Below are 20,620 nucleotides of genomic sequence, written 5' to 3' on the forward strand. Positions count from 1 at the left end.
AAAGCGATAATACTCCGACCGGGAGTCGTTGTTTTCGTTCAAAGAGAGAGAAAGTAAACATGGTGTCGGCTCGTGCACGCGCCTCCAGTCTCATTGTCCTCAGATCGACCACTTACAAAATGCGCTAATGTTTTTCAGCCAGGGCCTGCAAAGACACCATTCATCTTTCTGGCACCTTCTGAGAGCCTATGGGAGCGTTAGAAAATGTCACGTCATGCCAGAGATCCCCTGTTTTGGTTAGAGATGATCAAGAAGGCCATGAAATGGTCAGAGAGAGCGCTTCCTGTTTGGAATCTTCTCAGGTTTTGGCCTGCCAAATGAGTTCTGTTATACTCACAGACACCATTCAAACAGTTTTAGAAACTTTAGGGTGTTTTCTATCCAAATCAAACAATTATATGCATATTCTAGTTACTGGGCAGGAGTAGTAACCAGATTAAATCGGGTACGTTTTTTATCCGGCCGTGCAAATACTGACCCCTATCCCCAACAGGTTAAATTCCTAATTTATTATTCCTCTTTTACCTCGCCTACAACCTCACCTCCTTTCCTAAGAATTACTCCGTCGAACCCAACCGTACCCTCGAAGTTACGAATCTTGCCGATCACCCAGTATTCTTATCTAAAATTTCCCGAACCCAACCGTACCCTCGAAGTTACGAATCTTGCCGGTGGAACAATATTCCTTTCCAATAGTTCCCTGTACTTTTAGAACCTAGCCTGTGGTACGTTCACGACCTACATGACCTTGCCTAAGAGTTTATGTATTTCTCCGAACCCAGCCGTAATACGTCTCGATTACGGACCTTGCCGGTAAGACAATACGCTAAAATTTTAAATATTTCTCCGAACCTAACCGCAATACATTCATGATTACGGACCTTGCCGGTAAGACAATATTTTTCCCAATATTTCCCTATACCCTTACAACCTAGCCTGTGGTACGTTCAGGACCTTGCCTAAGAGTTTATGTATTTCTCGGAACCCAGCCGTAATATCTTTATAATTACGGATCTTGCCGGTAAGACAATATTCTTATTTCACCATGGTTTTCAACAATCACATTTACCATATTAGACATATCATTTTCAATTATATACTTCATCAATTTTAAGTTATATGTCGTAATTTAGTCACTTACATCAAACAGGTGTCTCACAAAATAAATTTGGATAAGTCCAATATGCAGAACTTTAGTTATTCACAATAGGTGTCTGCTTACCTTTTTGTTTGACCGGTCAGGATTTGTGAAACACACCATCCGACGACAGCGATGGCCAATCGGCCGGACAAATTCCAGCAAAGTCCTTCTACCAGAATCACGTCGGGGTCACCAATTGTCGGGTCGCGTCAATTCGAATCTGGTATTAGGATATAAACAAACCATGCAGCTTAGTTTTGCAATGATTATTTAATTCATCTTTAAGCAAATAGAATGATAGTACAAATGGAAAATATGATGTTCGTATATACGGTCTCACTGTAACACCACGCAGGGCAAAACAGCGAAGAGAACGTCACATCCTTTTGTTCTCCCTTATATACTCTGACAGAGATAGTTCCCGCTCAATGCTGGCCTGTCAGAGGGAGGATGAGCGTGGTTTAAACTTATTCATCCTATCGTTGGCATGCAGGCTGGTCCCAGCCTCGTGACGCACTTCCTGTTGCCGGGTGTAGTTCTTGTCTTCAGCAGTTGACTTATCCGTAGTTTATATACTTAATATTGTAGCAATAGCTTCCCTGGTATATTATATAGGTTATGCAAACAAATAGCCAGTTCAACCATAACAATACAGCGTTGTCTTTATATCCGAAAATAATAATTTTGGGTATCATCTTTCCAAGGGCTCCATCTGAATTCACCTGTCGACGTTCCTCTGCACTGCCACGCACAACTTTTTCGCAGCTGGCACAATTTGATTGGCTGCTATCCGATTCAAACTGTAATTCATTAAATGAAGAGTTGATGTGCTGCACAGTTTTTTTAATAGCATCATTTTTAATATTTGGGCTTGGGGAGGGTATCAAGTCAGGTCGAGTCATAATTCTCAAGTCCAAGTCAAGTCTCGAGTCATTGGTGTTAAAGTCAAAGTCGAGTTGCAAGTCATCATATTTGTGACTCGAGTCTGACTTGAGTCCAAGTCATGTGACTCGAGTCAACACCTCTGGTATGTTGTACAGTGTTTTAGAAATTCATGAGTTTATTTTCGACAGAATCCCTGAACATAAATCTAGTAAGGCCTAACCAGAAGTAAGAATCCTGGAAGGTAAGGACTTCTAAGGCTCTTGCATGAGAAGTTAGGAAAGCAACATTTACTGTGTGAAATGCAATGTTATCACCATCATTCTATTTCAATTATTATCACACACCCATTTTGACTGCTAGAACGAATGAAAGAAATTCATGAAAGGACTAGATGGATAATAATGTACATGCATGGAAAATAAGATCTGTACAACTTGGTGTACATGTCTGTATGAAGGCTGTATAGAAAGACCATTGCATGGTGAATATTCCCTGTTGTCTCATAGTGAGATAACAGTACAGACTTGATGAAGGCTCTACTGGCTGTTGGATGCAGTTGGATGCTGAAGTTGGATACTGAATATACTCTTGAACTCTCTCTCAAATAGATCCTTCAATCTTTCGCCCATTCCACAGAACTCTGCATTATCCTTCAGAAAAAAAGACAGACACATTTGTATAGAAAACATAATAAACTAGAAATGCAATAAACACAACTCATTTAGCCTAATTCATATTTGTTATGGATTAAACAAAGACACATTGTTAAAGTGTTATTCATGCATTAGCACAATTCCAAGATTTGTTTTCAAAAATGTTGCCCCGAGTCTTCACATTGGATACTGCAATAGTACAGTCTTACCCTGTTAAATGTGGCACAGTTGGTGAAGATAAGGAACACATCAGACACAAAGTGTTGCACTGTTTGGTAGAGATTCTGCTGCAGCTTCTCCACAACCCTGTCCAGCCATATAGGGGTCTTTATCACACTGGAGTAGTTTCTCACCTGGCAATGAAACATGCATACGGAGATAAACTCAGCAAAAAAAGAAAAGTCCCTTTTTCAGGACCCTGTCTTTCAAAGATCATTTGTAAAAATCCAAATAACTTCACAGATCTTCATCGTAAAGGGCTTAAACATTGTTTCCCATGCTTGTTCAATTAACCATAAACAATTAATGAACATGCACCTGTGGAGCAGTTGTTAAGACACTAACAGCTTACAGATGGTAGGCAATTAAGGTCACAGTTATGAAAACGTAGGACACTAAAGAGGCCTTTCTACTGACTCTGAAAAACACCAAAAGAAAGATGACCACGGTCCCTGCTCATCTGCGTGAATGTGCCTTAGGCATGCTGCAAGGAGGCATGAGGACTGCAGATGTGGCCAGGGCAATAAATTGCAATGTCCGTACTGTGAGACACTTAAGACAGCTCTACAGGGAGACAGGACGGACAGCTGATCGTCCTCGCAGTGGCAGACCACGTGTAACAACACCTGCACAGGATCAGTACATCCAAACATCACACCTGCGGGACAGGTACAGGATGGCAACTAATGGGTCAAATTGGGGTCATGTTAGGGGTTGCACCAAATGTTTGATGTATTATAATAATTTATTATGCTTATGTTGTATTAATAGAAGGGGAGGGGCTATGGGACCCCTCCTCTATGTTTATAGGGTCCTAGACTACAGATTAACAATATATATCTTCATTGTAAGGTTTTAGAATTGTTCCACAGTCTTTTCTAAGTATCTGCCTCTTATAAAGAAATGGTCTGTGAGAAAGCATTTCAAAGATAAACAAAGAGCCCTGCAGGGGACTAGAAGAGATAAGAGGCTAGTCAGACATACCTCTATAAATCAACTTGGGGGAGTGGACATTTACTGCTGAGGCCTTAGAAAACACTGAAACTATTGTATCTCTTTCAAGTTTGTATAGCTGTGTATGCATGGGCTGGGTCTGAGGAGTCGCAGGTAATGGCGTATGCAGTGACATCACAGGGGGTTGACTACAAGCATGATAAAAGAAACTTGGACTTTTCCTATGGGGCAGAACTCATGGGAGACATCAGTTATATGTGTGATGTTTGATCTTTGACTTCTGTCTACAGCTATATTTTGATAAAAATGGTTATGATTTATAAGTGCACATTTTGAGTGTTCCTTATATGTTAAGTAAATAAAACGGAGCACAGCAAAACGGAACCAACTCAACAACAACTGCCCGAGTTACACCAGGAACGCACAATCCCTCCATCAGTGCTCAGACTGTCCTCAATAGGCTGAGAGAAGCTGGACTGAGGGCTTGTAGGCCTGTTGTAAGGCAGGTCCTCACCAGACATCACCAGCAACAACATCGGCTATGGGCACAAACCCACCGTCGCTGGACCAGACAGGACTGGCAAAAAGTGCTCTTCACTGACCAGTCGCGTTTTTGTCTTACCAGGGGTGATAGTCGGATTCGCGTTTATCGTCGAAGGAATGAGCGTTACACCGAGGCCTGTACTCTGGAGCGGGATCGATTTGGAGGTGGAGGGTCCGTCATGGTCTGGGGTGGTGTGTCACAGCATCATCGGACTGAGCTTGTTGTCATTGCTGGCAATCTCAACGCTGTGTGTTACAGGGAAGACATCCTCCTCCCTCATGTGGTACCCTTCCTGCAGGCTCATCCTGACATGATCCTCCATGTCAGGCAATGCCACCAGCCATACTGCTCGTTCTGTGCGTGATTTCCTGCAAGACAGGAATGTCAGTGTTCTGCCATGGCCAGCGATGAGCCCGGATCTCAATCCCATTGAGCACGTCTGGGACCTGTTGGATCGGAGGGTGAGGGCTAGGGCCATTCCCCCCAGAAATGTCCAGGAACTTGCAGGTGCCTTGGTGGAGTGGGGTAACATCTCACAGCAAGAACTGGCAAATCTGCTGCAGTCCATGAGGAGGACTGCTGTACTTAATGCAGCTGGTGGCCACACCAGATACTGACTGTTACTTTTGATTTTGACCCCCCCCCCCTTTTCAGGGACACATTATTACATTTCTGTTAGTCCAATGTCTGTGGAACTTGTTCAGTTTATGTCTCAGTTGTTGAATCTTGTTATGTTCATACAAATATTTACACATGTTAAGTTTACTGAAAATAAACGCAGTTGACAGTGAGAGGACGTTTCTTTTTTTGCTGAGTTTATATGTGAACTTTGACACACACACACGAGAGAGAGAGAGAACCAAGCAAACTTACGTTGATGCAAGGATCTGCCACAGCGATGTGTTCCTCGTCCGCATTGTACAGACATAACAGAAGGTACTGGCATTCCTATCAGAGTAAACACACCTTTATGTGACTGGTCAAAGATTGTTTACACTTAATTCTGAATGATTATTTAATGTCAAGTATATATTGATGGTTATAACAGACAGACTGAAAGATAGATATATAGATAGGCCATTGACAGGCAATTGGACCTATGAAACAATGGTAGCAGTCATTTGTTCAGGCTCCTTACCAGTAGGTGGTCAGAGATTTGGCAGGTTAAGGCTTCCTGGTAAGTCTGTTGACTGGGGTAGCGCCACGACTGACTGGTCCTCAGTACACAGAATGTACACACCCACAGAAGTTTATCCCTGTGATTATATACACACACACACACACACACACACACACACACACACACACACACACACACACACACACACACACACACACACACACACACACCTAAGCTGACAGCTAAGTTTACCTATACAGAACAAACAGACCTCTCTTGTATCAATCTCCCTCTCTCATCAACTGTTCTCACCCCAGCATAGCATCATCCACATTAGGAAGATGACATCTCTGATGGAAGGAGCGAGGACACTCATCACAGCATATCAAGCTGCCCTGGCTTCTACAGATGAAGCAGTCGTCATCGTTATCTTGATCATGCTGCCAAGACAGAGAAGAGAGGAAGGTGAGAAGGAATTGGTTAACAATCAAGCACCAACTGTCTGTTTGTGTGTTAACGAATATCGTACGGATTGGTTTCCCACACCCTCGGGTATAAAACAAGGAGTCTCCTTATCACCGATTCTGTTTGCTATGTTTATTAATGATTTGACAAAATAAATGTAAAAGTTAAATACTAGAGTAAGATATATATAATGATGAAATTCTGATTATATTATTTTGATGGCAGAAACTGAACAAGACCTGCGGAAAATGATATTAAGTACTGTCAATTGGTGTAAAAGATGGAGACTCGTGATCAATAAAAACGTTTAAAAAAATTTAAATGCATTTTAGAAAACCAAGTACTAAGAGAAGTGTTTTTCAGTTTTAGTTTTGGTGGAGAAATTCTTGAGTTTACTTGCAATGACAAATATTTGGGAATTTATTTTGGTGAACATATGACCTTTCTATACGGCACATCTGACCTGGCTGACTCAGCAAGTAGAGCTCTTGGGGGAGTCATAGGAAGAACAAAACCACTCAAAGATATTGGTTATGCCACTTATTCCAAACTGTATCAGACATGTGTATGTCTCCTGTTCTATTCAGGAGGAGTGTGGGTTGCTAAGAGGTATCTCAAGTTTGTGCAATAACTGGGGACATGGTGAGATGGTAATACTTATTTCCCTCATTAAAATGCAAATCAATTTATAACATTTTTGACATGCGTTTTTCTGGATATTTTAGTTGTTATTCTGTCTCTCACTGTTCAAATAAACCTACCATTAAAATTATAGACTGATCCTTTCTTTGTCAGTGGGCAAATGTACAAAATCAGCAGGGGATCAAATACTTTTTCCCCCCACTGTACATATGGGCAGTACCAAAAAAAAAAAAAGGTGATCTAATGATTCTGTCTCTTCACAGCAAAATCTACAGAACTGGGATGGTTGTAGCCCCCATATAATGTATATAACATTCTATTGGATGTAAGAATTGTATATAATAATTTAAATTGAAAAGGTTTTGAATCCGGTTGTCATTTTGTGAATTAGTTGACAAACCATTGGTCCTTAAATGAAACTGGTATAGTTTTTATTTATCACAATTTTTCAACCAATTTTGACAGACAAGTTCTTTACCTTCTCCCCCTTCCACTTGCCTCTTCCATTTTTGCGGACTTAGACAGTATTAAAAAAAATAACTGACGACGCAATATGAAAATAAATGGGTGGAGGAGATTAATCATGAACCCAAACTGAGAACCTTCTGTTAGATTAAGGGTGAATTCGTGTGTGAGTTATATTGTGTACAACCTACCTAAAAGCAAGAGATCCCTATGTGCACATGTAAGATCAGTGATATTGCCTCTGCGTATTTAAACAGGTGGGTGAAATGGAAGAGAAAAGCCTAACTATTGTGACCTCAAAGAGATAGAGAATAATATTTATTTGATCCTTTATTGCCCTTTCTACCACGATACGCTTGTCCTTATTCCAGAAAGTCCACCAAATATACCCTGGCATTACTGTATGTGGCTGAACGATGAGGAGAAACTGAAACAGTTTTTTGTCCATTGTGTATTTCCGTTTACTGAATTTTTTTGATAAAGCCTAAAAGAAAAAGGGTGACCTATTATTACATTTAAAAAATATTCAGCCCCAGACAACTAGCAAAGTGCATATATGTATACGTATACAGTGCATTTGGAAAGTATTCAGACACCTTCACTTTTTCCACATTTTGTTACGTTATAGCCTTATTCTAAAATTGATTAAATTGTTTTTATCCCTCATCAATCTACACACATTAACCCATAATGATAAAGCAAAATCAGGTTTTTAGAAATGTTTGCAAACGTATTCAAAATAGAAAACGGAAATATCACATTTATATAAGTATTCAGACCCTTTACTCAGTACTTTGTTTTAGCACCTTTGGCAGCGATTACAGCCTCTTGACCTTCATGGGTATGACACTACAAGCTTGGCACACCTATATTTGTGGAGTTTCTCCCATTCTTCTCTGCAGATCCTCTCAAGCTCCGTCAGGTTGGATGGGGAGCGTCACTGAACAGACATTTTCAGGTCTCTTCAGAGATGTTCGATCTGGTTCAAGTCCGGGCTCTGGCTGGGGTACTCAAGGACATTCAGAGACTTTTCCTGAAACCACTCGTTCGTTGTCTTGGCTGTATGCTTAGGGTTGTTGTCCTGTTAGACAGGGGCGAAGGTTCACCTTCAAAGGTCCTAAGCGCTCTGGAGCAGGTTTTCATCAAGGATCTCTCTGCATTTTGCTCCGTTCTCTCGACCCTGACTAGTCTCCCAGTTCCTGATGCTGAAAAACATCCCCAAAGCATAATGCTGCCACCACCATGCTTCACCGTCGGGATGGTATTGGCCAGGTGATGAGTGGTGCCTGGTTTCCTCCTGACGTGACGCTTCACATTCAGGCCAAAGAGTTCAATCTTGGTTTCATCAGACCAAAGAATCTTGTTTTTCATGGTCTGAGAGTCCTTTAGGTGCCTTTTGTCAAACTAGTATACGGTCAACTGTGGGACCTTATCTGTGCCTTTCCAAATCATGTCCAATCAGTGGAATTTACCACAGGCGGAATCCAATCATATTGTAGAAACATTAAGAATGATCAATGGAACCAGGATGCACCTGAGCTCAATTTCGAGTCTCATAGCAAAGGGTCTGTATACTTAGTCGGAATTTTACATACACTTAGGTTGGAGTCATTAAAACTCGTTTTTCAACCGCTCCACAAATTTCTTGTTAACAAACAAAAGTTTTGGCAAGTCGGTTAGGACATCTACTAAGTCATTTTTCCAACAATTGTTTACAGACAGATTATTTCACTTATAATTCACTGTATCACAGCTCTAGTGGGTCAGAAGTTTACATACACTAAGTTGACTGTGCCTTTAAACAGCTTGGAAAATTCCAGAAAATGATGTCATGGCTTTAGAAGCTTCTAATAGGCTAATTGACATAATTTGAGTCAATTGGAAGTGTACCTGTGGATGTATTTCAAGGCCTTCCTTCAAACTCAGTGCCTCTTTGCTTGACATCATGGGAAAATCTAAAGAAATCAGCCATGACCTCAGAAAAAAAATTGTAGACCTCCACAAGTCTGGTTCATCCTTGGGAGCAATTTCCCAACGCTTGAAGGTACCACATTCATCTGTACAAACAATAGTATTCAAGTATAAACACCATGGGACCACGCAGCCGTCATACCGCTGCGTGGGGGAGGCTTGCAAGCCGAAGAACACTATCCCAACCGTGAAGCACGGGGGTGGCAGCATCATGTTGTGGGGGGTGCTTTGCTGCAGGAGGGACTGGTGCACTTCACAAAATAGATGGCGTCATGAGGGAGGAAAATTATGTGGATATATTGAAGCAACATCTCAAGACATCAGTCAGGAATTTAAAGCTTGGTCGCAAATGGGTCATCCAAATGGACAATGACCCCAAGCATACTTCCAAAGTTGTGGCAAAATGGCTTAAGGACAACAAAGTCAAGGTATTGGAGTGGCCATCACAAAGCCCTGACCTCAATCCCATAGAAATGTTGTGGGCAGAACTGAAAAAGCGTGTGCGAGCAAGGAGGCCTACAAACCTGACTCAGGTACACCAGCTCTGTCAGGAGGAATGGGCCAAAATTCACCCAACTTATTGTGGGAAGCTTGTGGAAGGCTACCCGAAACGTTTGACCCAAGTTAAACAATTTAAAGGCAATGCTACCAAATACTAATTGAGTGTATGTAAACTTCTGACCCACTGTGAATGTGATGAAAGAAATTAAAGCTGAAATAAATCATTCTCTCTACTATTATTCTGACATTTCACATTCTTAAAATAAAGTGGTGATCCTAATTGACCTAAGACAAGGATTTTTTACTAGGATTAAATGTCAGGAATTGTGAAAAACCGAGTTTAAATGTATTTGGCTAAGGTGTATGTAAACTTCCGTATTGTGTGTAGATTGATGAGGATTTTTTTTATTCAATCCATTTTAGAATAAGGCTGTAAGATAACAAAATGAGGAAAAAGTGAAGGGGTCTGAATTCTTTCCAAATGCACTGTAGATTGTCTACAGGCCTGTCTCACACTTGAATCTTCTCTTTGTTCGAGACCAGGCTTAAACACCTTCCGTTTCATTTTTCTGTATTATTTTGTATAATTTTTACTGATCTAGAGTTATTATTATTGCTTGTATAACCTTATCTACTATTATGTACTGATTTATTTATGCTGCGCAGAACACGAGAAGAATTATCACTGTCAATCATTGTAATGTTTGTTTTTAGTCAATTAACACAAAAATGTAATTAATGAATTAGTTTATTCATTCATCATCCCCTATTCAGTGATGTTGAGAAACATTTTGGAATTTCATTATTAAAACTGAAGCATTTATTTAACCAATGTGATTGGCTGATTGGTAAGTGGATGCCACCATGTTCCTGAGGATCGAGGGGGAAACTTACCCTGTCTTTGGCCGTGGAGCTGCACAGGTTGCACTTACACAGGAGAGAGTGAATGACCAAGATCTTTCTCTGAAAATGAGAAACAAACAAAGACCTTTTTGAAGAAGAGAAATGTTTTCATCACAGGTCCTTAAAGACCTGCCAGACTATCTTAAGCCATTCCTTGTACAGTAGGTTGGTAAGTGCCAAACACACATTATTTTCCCCTCATCTTTCTTCCTCTCTCTCTGTTCTTTTTCCCTCTGTACCTCGATGAGGAGGCTGAGTGGTTTCCCGTCCCACTGGATGTCGTTCTTCCAGGAGGGATCTTCCAGAGCTGACCCCACCGTCACAAACTCCACCGGGGTCATCCAGCGCTGGTCCGTACGGATGCTCTTTCCACACAACCCTGTGGGGCAACAGAGACGATAGGGGCAGAAGTACAAACTCAAATGAATCCAATATGGGTCACTACAGCTGACCAGAGTGACATAGGGCTATGGTCAAATAACCTGTAGTGTATTATCAATAATATTACGTTTATTTTTGTAGGGACATTTTCAGTACAAGTGCCAGTTTTAGCCAGTCAGCACATTTTTGACCATAGTCCCTGTTCAGACAGACAATGAGCACATACAGAGCAGAGAGCAACATATGACAACTAACACTTAGTACGCAGACAGAAAGAGCAATAACACAATAAGCAACCAAACAAAGACAGAAAATTAACAAACAATAACTACACACAGGTTGTGTGTTGCACAGTTACATGGCAGTAAGTTCCAGACATGGGAAGCTCTCAGAGTGAAAGCCGTCTGACTGAAGGTGCTTTTCCTGAAGGGAACTATACAGTCACCTCTCATGGCAGACCTTGTGGATCTGCTGAAATGAGTTTTCTGTTTGATAAAACCACTAAGTGGGGGCAGTATTTGAGGTGCAGCCAGAGAAAGAGGGTTGCCAATATGTAAAAGTGTCTCCAGTACCTTCAATTGTTTCAAAGACATGACAATAGCTATAGAATGTTGTTTATTAACCTGTTGGGGTATAGGGGGCAGTATTTTCACGGCCGGATGAAAAACGTACCCAATTTAAACAGGTTACTACTCTGGCCCATAAACTAGAATATGCATATTATTAGTAGATTTGGATAGAAAACACTCTGAAGTTTCTAAAACTGTTTGAATGGTGCCTGTGAGTATAACAGAACTCATATGGCAGGCAGAAACCGGAGAAAATTTCAAGCAGGAAGTGTCAGGTCTGAGAACTGTAGTTCTACTTTTGAATCCCTAGAGAAACTACAAATACTTATGGGTCACGTTGCACTTCCTAAGGCTTCCATTGGCTGTCTAAAGCCTTCAGAAAGTGAATTGAGCCTCTCCTGTCTCTGGGCAGAGTATAGTAGCTCAGTTTCTGAGTGGCCTGCCTGGGGACAAAGAGATTGGATATGCGCGTTCCCGTGAGCACGGTGTTTTTTCTTTTCCTCCTTGAATGAATACACTATTGTCCGGTGGGAATATTATCACATTTCTACAAGAAAAATACCATAAAAATTGATTTTAAACAGCGTGTGACATGCTTCTAAGTACAGTAATGGAACATTTACTTTTTTTGTCTCGAAATGCGCTTGCGCGTTACCCTTTGGATAGTGACCTGAACGCACAAACAAAATGGAGGTATTTGGACATAACTATGGATTATTTCGAACAAAAACAACATTTGTTGTGGAAGTAGCAGTCCTGGGAGTGCATTCTGACGAAGACCAGCAAAGGTAATACAATATTTCTAATACTAATTCTGAGTTTAGGTGACCCCGACGTTGGCGGGTGTCTGAATAGCTAGCCGTGATGGCTGAGCTATGTACTCGGAATATTGAAAAATGTGCTTTCTCTGTAAAGCTATTTTAAAATCTGACACAGCGGTTGCATAAAGGAGTAGTCTATCTATAATTCTTAAAATAATTGTTATGTATTTTGTCAACGTTTATGATGAGTATTTTTGTAAATTCACCGGAAGTTTTTGGTGGGAAATACATTTTCTGAACATCAAGCGCCAATGTAAAATGCTGTTTTTGTATATAAATATAAACTTTATCAAACAAAACATACATGTATTGTGTAACATAATGTCCTAGGAGTGTCATCTGATGAAGATCGTCAAAGGTTAGTGCATAATTTAGCTGTGTTTTCGGTTTCTGTGACATATTTCCCTGCTTGGAAAATGGCTGTGTGATTATTTGTGTCTATGTGCTCTCCTAACATAATCTAATGTTTTGCTTTCGCTGTAAAGCCTTTTTGAAATCGGACAATGTGGTTAGATTAACGAGAGTCTTATCTTTAAAATGGTGTAAAATAGTTGATTGTTTGAGAAAATTGAATCGTGGTATTTTAGTCGTTTTTGTATTTCGTGCCATGTGATCCCATTGGCTGTTGGCCTAGGCGTCCCGCTGGCGGAACGGGGTTCCGCTAGCGGAACGCCTAGATGTAAGAAACCTTCTGAGAATAAAATGTGTACCTGATGCAAACCGATCCTTATGTAGCATTCCATTTTTGGCTCCACAGGTGACTTTGAAGACAAACTTTTCCACACCACAATGGCTACCTCCTGTACTGCTCTCTCCAGCAGTGTTTGCCTGCTCTCCTTTCTCTCCTTCATCTCTTTCCTGCTCAGCTTCTTCTTCCTCTTCTTCCTCTTCATCATCCTCCTCAGATTCTGAAGTAAAGATAAACAAAGAGGTTTATGGAAAAAAGGTTTATTATTTAAGTGTGAAGGGTCAGGCCTGTGTTATTCACAAAACCTTATAACAACAAAAACACAAAGTTAGAGAGACAACACCATCCCCTTTACCAGATAGTCATGTCTAAAGGATTGAGAAAGATTCCATTGAGTTGTGATTGGTGTACATACCTGTGATTGAGCCCGCTGATTGGTTGGAGGGAAACAGTGCTCTCTTGGCCTAGATAGGAGAAAAGGGACAGACCAGTTTTCCATATATCAGTCACAAAATAGACTCTTCTTTATCTAATATGGTAAGAACATGGACAAACAAAATTATCATTGGTCAAAGTATGATCACGCACAAGAAATATAAATTCATGCCCGTATAAACATCACAATATCAACGGCTAAGGCTAAGCTGTTGTCAAGTTCAGATGTTGCAATAAAACTGATTCATGACTAACAATCATAAACAACATGTACTCAGATGCTATGATGATGCAGCACTTAACCTATAGTCAAATGAAGTTTGGCTGTTAATCCAGAGGATGTGGTATATTGAAAGATTGGTCTCCTACCTGTGCACTCTTTCTTCTTTTAAAGTCTGGTGAAGTTAAATGGCCTTCCTGAGGTGGGTGGGATGGTGAAATGAAGGGGGAGAGAAGGGGGAACAGACATGCCATTCAGTCACTCAACACTAAAAAGTAATATCAGTCAAATACTTGTACAGTTTCTTTACAGAAAAACAAAAAGGGTATAATATGTAGCTATAGTTTGTTGCTCTGTCAGACCCCCTCCTGCTCCAGTACCCCACGTTACGCCTGCTGGATGGTCAGTTCTGGAGTCTTCACTCTTATTATTGTATTATTATGGCATTCATTTGTATAAATTAGTATCGGTATATAATTCTAATTCCTAGGTTAATATAAATGTAGCTACAATGGTGGATGCTTAGAAGTTGAGGTTCAATGCCCTGTCAAATTGATATTATAATTGTTTTAATTCGTTGTAAATGATTTAGGTTGCATGGTTTGCAAAATTTTGCCTCCAATCCCGTGCAGGGTCGTTCACATTCTATGAGAAACTGCCAAAGAAGGTGGAGGATAAGAAAAAGTGTGTGCGAGCAAGGAGGCCTACAAACCTGACTCTGTTACACCAGCTCTGTCAGGAGGAATGGGCCAAAATTCACCCAACTTATTGTGGGAAGCTTGTTGAAGGCCACCCAAAACGTTAGACCCATGTTAAACAATTTAAAGACAATGCTACCAAATACGAATTGAATGTATGAACACTTCTGACCCACTGGGAATGTGATGAAAGAAATAAAAGCTGAAATAAATAATTCTCTCTACTATTATTCTGACATTTCACATTCTTAAAATAAAGTGGTGATCCTAAATAACCTAAGACAGGGAATTTTTACTAGTTTAATAGTAGTCAGTTTAATTTGCTCTGAAATCTTTACATAGTGGTGCAGCCAAGCCAACAAGGTGGCGCAGCTCCACTCTTATTTGGGGAGAACCCTGGCATAGTGAATATATCTTTTAAAACGCTTTAAATGGGCTCTTCCGATTTTTGCAGTATTTCCCGGGACTCTCAGGATAATTACGAATTATTCCAGGTATTGAACATTGGTAGATTTTCTGGAAATTATGAATCCCCATTGGGTGTATGTAGTGTGTGTGTGTATGTGTGTCGGGTGTCAGTGTAAGTATGCGTGAATGTGTGGGTAGAGCCCAGGTTGTGTGCATAGAGTCCATGCAAGAGAGTTCATGCAAAAAGGGTCAATTTAGATAGTCTTATGGCTTGGGGGTAGAAGCTCTTCAGGGTCCTGTGGTTCCATACTTGGTGCATTGGTACCGTTTACTGTGCGGTAACAGAGTGAAAAGTCTATGGCTTGGGTGGCTGGAGTCTTTGAAAAAATGTTAGGCCTTTCTCTGACACCGCCTGGTATAGAGGTCCTCGATGGCAGGGAGCTTACCCCAGTGATGTACTGAGCCGCAAACACTACTTTCTGTAGCGCCTTGCAGTCGGATGCCAAGCAGTTGCCATACCAAGCGGTTATGCAGCCAGTCAATATGCTCTCAATAGTGCAGCAGTATAACTTTTTGAGGATCTGAGGGACCATTACAAATCTTTTCAGCCTCCTGAGGGCTAAGAGGCATTGTCGTGCCCTCTTCACTACTGTGTTGGTGTGTTTCGACCATGATAGAGCCTTAGGAAGCACGCACCCCTGATGGGCTCTGTGTTGTTGCCTACCCTCACCACCTGGGGGCGTCCTGTCAGGAAGTTCAAGATCCAGTTGCAGAGAGAGGTGTTCAGTCCCAGGGTCCTTTGCTTATTGATGAGCTTCAAGGGCACTATGGTGTTGAACTCTGAGCTGTAGTCAATGAACAACATTCTCAAGTAGGTGTTCCTTTTGTCCAAGTGGGAAAGGGCAGTGTGGAGTGCATTAGAGATTGCGTCATTTGTGGATCTGTATGCACATTGGAGTGGGTCCAGGGTGTCTGGAATGATGATGTTGATGTGAGCCATGACCTGCCTTTCAAAGCACTTCATGGCTACATTTTAACTCAGGCTCCCAGCATTAGGGAACATCCTGTGCCCGCCTAGAAAATCTACGGGCTAAAAAAACCTAGCTAAAGAACATTAACTGACATGGACTAGTTGATCTGATGAGGAAAACTGATGATGCACTATCCAATGTCAGTTTCACCTTGCAAAAGTAAGTTGACAGCCGGACTGAGTTCCAAAAAAATATGTATGTGAACACACTTTCCAGCTGGTTAGTGCATTTTCTGAGTATGCGTCCTGGTAAACTGTCCGTCCCTGCGACCTTGTGAATATTAACCTGTCTTACAGTGACTCCGTGTTAGAATAAGATGAGGCTAAAAAGGGTCCTAAAAAGGGTGGTGTTTCTCCTAATATTGAAAAGTCATGTAAAATACGCTGGTGCTGAGAAATACACACGAGAGGAAAAAGTGTGACAACCAACCCCAGTCTCCCCTATATGATATTGTATATGATACAGACCATATATATATATATATCCCAGAGTGTAGTAGTATATGGCAACATTGTCCAAATGACATAGGCCTGATTAGAGTATGAAAAGTGACCAAGCTGTTCAACTTTTCTGTGTTTTATTTGATGATTTTAAATTAATTGTATCCACGTCTGGTTGAATTGTGTTTTTAAATGGTCAAATAAATTAAATCAAATTATATGCTGTACCTGGATCAGTTTTCCCAGAGTGGTGTCTCTACAGCAGATACTGTACTTCCAGTTGTTACTGCTCTTCTTCCCCCCAAACTCCTCAAAGCCACTTGGAGTGAACCAGCGACCCTGGACCACAATGCACCTCTCCCCTGAAACAAACCAATGAGGAAGTCAGACATCATACACACCACCACAAATTAAAACAGTGCATCGTCAAATAGACCGTAGTACACATGTGCCTGACTGTGTCTCCTGCACATCACACTACTGTGTTAACCCACTAAAGACTATGCATTAGATCTGGGCCCGTATCCACAAAGGGTCTCATAGTAGAACATTTATCGTAAGTGCTGATGGGTAAACGTAAAAGCTATGCATGATGCCTTTAGTCATAAAGGTCCCACATTGTCGACAGATATTTAGGACACCTCATGAGCTGTCCTAACCAGTTAAGGGTTATTAGCAGGTGTCTTGGTAATAGAAAAATGCAGCGAGTCAGTGGTTTCTGCGCCACATACAATTACTTTGGAGTTGTTAAAATAATGTTTTGATATTTCTATATGATCAATCCATAAATAATATAGACCTACTGCACATGTAACAGTATGTCTTGAGCTTTTGACAACGATTTCACGAGGCCTATTCTACAAGTATATATACTTATAAACACTAGGCTAATAAATAAACCCGTTTTTCTGTTATTTCAATTATCCATTTGGAGAGCAACATCACTTTGTTACAAAAAATATGTCTAAATTGGGCGTGCCTATAAATTCGGCAATTGAAGGCATCTAGGGCTTATGATGACTTGTGTTCGATGAATATGATAGACCTTTCAAACGTTGTATGCAACATTATCGGCAAGTGACTTGATGTCCCCTGTGGCGAAGCAATTCAGAGTTGTTAAATGGGAGTGACGAGTGTGTTGATATAAAGGTAATCTTGTGAAAATAATCCACTTTCAGAAACCATCAGAATAATAAAAAAAAGGTTATATTTGCCAACATATTAGAGTAGGAAAAGTGATCGTTCCAGGCTAAAATTATATCAAACTTTTTACTTTTGAAACATTTGGCTACAGTCAGATTCGCCGTGGTTGCCTGAAGGACGTTACCTATAGAGTTCACAACTGGCAATGTCTCATCACGATTGGTTATTCCCCATCATTTGCACCATTGTCAATGAGCATCATCACTATCTTTCCTTTGCTCAAAATGTTGTGATTCCTGCTGAGATAAACTTGATTTTAATCCTGGCTCAGAATTTGCCTGGGCAGTATCTTATGATATCCTAAAACCTACTGTCAGTTGTCTTTTTTTGTCTTAAAAAAACTTGTTTTAACAGGATCCCTAGGACCTTTTCTGAGATGCTTTGTGGATATGGGCTCTGGTCTCAGGGCTGGAGAAATGTAACCACTCTCAAATTCATCAAATGGGCTATGGGTGCAAAGACTGACCATCCATACTATTAACATTCTAGTTTTAACCATGTTTTGAGGGTTTGTTTACGTTTACTTTGTTAACAAACATTGGAGTTAAACAAGCTTATATTTTGTTCTGATGGGGTAAGACAGTTGAACTAAGCTCATAAGGCATTTATAAGTTATATTCGTCAACAATCAATGGATACATACCATAAATATCCAAAAATGGATGTAGCAACTGCAGATTGCCCCTTTAAGGTCTCAGGCACAGTTATTGGGACCGAACCACAGCCACCGTTACACAGAAACACAGAGAATCACATCACATTAAGTCCATTGTTACGACCTACCTTTGGCCAGCTTGTTCCTGATGAGAATGCCTTCTTTGACCCCACAGGTGACTGGGAGCTGGGTCTTGTAGATGGGCCAGGTCCAGATGTCATCTTTCTCCCCCTTCCTGAAACGTAAACCTGCATGGGGACACATTCCAGACAAACATTAAGATGTGACTTGAAATTAAAAATAAATATATTTCAATCCCCAAAAAGGTTACAGAGGGAATTTAGATTTTCTGACTCAAGTCCTGCTCTTTCCCAGAAGGCAGCATGAATCCTGGGACTCACAGTGGGTCGGCCTCTGGACTTTCCTCTTCTGACTGGGGTTGGACTGGGTGGACGTGCTGGGCTGCTCCTCCTCAGCACTCTCACTTCGCTCTTTCTGTTTACTATTTTTCCTTCTTGTCTTCTCTTCTTTCTCCTCTTCTTTCTCCTCCTCCTCTTCTCCTTCTTCTGAAGCCTTCTTCTTATCCTCCTCCTCCTCTTCCTTCTCCACCTTCTTTGGCAGTTTCTCATAGAATGTGAACGACCCTGCATGGGATTGGAGGCTAAATTTAGCAAACCATGCAACCTAAATTATTTACAACTAATTAAAACAATTATAATATCAATTTGACAGGGCATTGAATCTCAACTTCTAAGCATCCACCATTGCAGCTACATTTATATTAAACTAGGAATTAGAATTATATACCGATACTAACTTATACAAATGAATGCCATAATAATACAATAATAAGAGTGAAGACTCCAGAACTGACCATCCAGCAGGCGGTTTCGGAGCAGGCGTAACGTGGGGTACTGCTGCAGGAGGTGGTCCCTGAACACACAGTTCCAGAACACCTTGATGCTGTCGGGCCTCTCTGCCTCCACCCAGTCCAACACCTGGTACACACCCTTCTCCCTCAGCTCCTTACTCCTCATCGGAATCAGCTTCTGCAGGAGGGGTCAAATACAAAACTATGGTCCAATTTGTGAGGGTTGTCAAATTACGGCTGGAGTGGAGTGATAGACTTGATTCTCTAGCAACCACCATCTCAAATCAGTTCATGTGACAGACAGGAATTTAAGGACACACATCAGGCCTTATGAATCAATGATCATCAACTCCAATTTCCACTCGTACAATAACATTCAGAGACCTGTTACCAGCTAGCAATAGGACAGTAACTGGTGTTAGTGTACACAGTAGACTCAAGAGCATACAAAATGGGATAAATAATTTTACCAAATCAATTCTGTAGACGACAATTTGTTTTGTTACACGGTTTAATCAGAATTTTATTCACTAGAGTATAGTAGAGCACAGTACGATACAGTACAGTATAGTTTACTTCAGTAGAGTACAGTTGAGTACAGTAGAGTTTAATACATTAGAGTACAGTATAGTTTAATTCAGTAGAGTTTAATTCAGTAGAGTACAGTTTAGTTCAGTAGAGTAAAGTAGGGTACAATACAGTACTATACACTACTGCACTCTGCTGTATTGAACTATACTTTACTTTTATTTACTGTACTGTACTCTGCTGTGCTCTACATTACTGCACTGTGCTGTTCAAACCTGTGAAACATAGATGTCTATGATTGGTTCAGATTTCTCAACCAATCATAGACATCTGTCAATGTTTGGGCCAAATCTGGACCAATTATATGTTTAGGCCAAATAAAGGCCTGTCCCGACCAGATTTCTGTGGACGTTGAAATCAAGGCCAGTACAGACCTGGCCAAATCTGAACCAAACATTGACGTCTGTGATCGGTTTGCCCCCCCCAAAAAAGAGGCCAGTCAGGACAAAATAAATCTAAAAGACGTCGGCGTGGGTCCGTGGTTGGTAGGACGTCATTTAGCGCTGCTTGCTTAAACTTTGCGTGGGCGGGTGTGTGAATAGAAACTTGGCATTCCAGTCTACAGCTCTCACCTTGTACATTTCTTCCGGAATGAGGTGGTGGTCTCGGAGCTGGTTAAGAAAGGTGTGTGGTTGCTCCATGCACGACATCTCTGTTTTACTACAGCGGAAAAACCGCAGTAACTCCTCATCTGTCAAATGTAACTGGTCCATTGGCGCAGACGCAACTGCAACTCTTCAATACAGTTTTCTTTGTCGAAAAAATCCAATATTTACCAGGTCACTGAATATTATTAATAGTTGAATAATGAACGATCCGGTTCATATTGGGTTGTATATATATATATATATATATACTGATACATTAAAGTTTGATTGACATTATGTAGACTATTTACATTTCAATACAGGCCCCGAGCGGATTGATTCATTCAGACGAGTGCACATACCGATAGACGCGCGTTTGGACGAAGGACGGAGAGGACGTAATGAAAACGTTTTCAACTGTAGGCCAACAAGTTGTTATTCAAGTTATTTTCGAAGATGAAATAGATGTCCCGCAAGCACGGAAGTACACTTCGAGTGATGTTTGGAAAGTGAAAGTGTTCATGTGATTTCATATGAGCCACAAGGGGAGAGGCTATAGATT

General features: G+C 40.9%; 1 protein-coding gene across 1 annotated transcript; it reads right to left on the reverse strand.

The window, feature by feature from the left end:
* Nucleotides 1–1,392: 1,392 nt before the first annotated feature.
* Nucleotides 1,393–20,579, reverse strand: LOC123723741 (uncharacterized). The gene is made up of 15 exons (XM_014192668.3): nucleotides 20,044–20,579; nucleotides 18,887–19,061; nucleotides 18,414–18,656; nucleotides 18,141–18,260; nucleotides 16,383–16,516; nucleotides 13,727–13,774; nucleotides 13,338–13,386; nucleotides 12,945–13,142; nucleotides 10,703–10,842; nucleotides 10,455–10,523; nucleotides 5,829–5,956; nucleotides 5,535–5,652; nucleotides 5,270–5,344; nucleotides 2,889–3,032; nucleotides 1,393–2,676 (listed from the first exon to the last, which is right to left on the reverse strand). Exons 1-15 carry the CDS (start codon nucleotides 20,182–20,184, stop codon nucleotides 2,563–2,565), a joined length of 1,896 nt encoding a protein of 631 aa, XP_014048143.3. The 5' UTR covers nucleotides 20,185–20,579; the 3' UTR covers nucleotides 1,393–2,562.
* Nucleotides 20,580–20,620: the final 41 nt, after the last annotated feature.

The sequence above is a fragment of the Salmo salar genome, chromosome 03 (genome assembly GCF_965601325.2).
Source record: "Salmo salar chromosome 03, fSalSal1, whole genome shotgun sequence".
Lineage (NCBI taxonomy): Eukaryota > Metazoa > Chordata > Actinopteri > Salmoniformes > Salmonidae > Salmo > Salmo salar.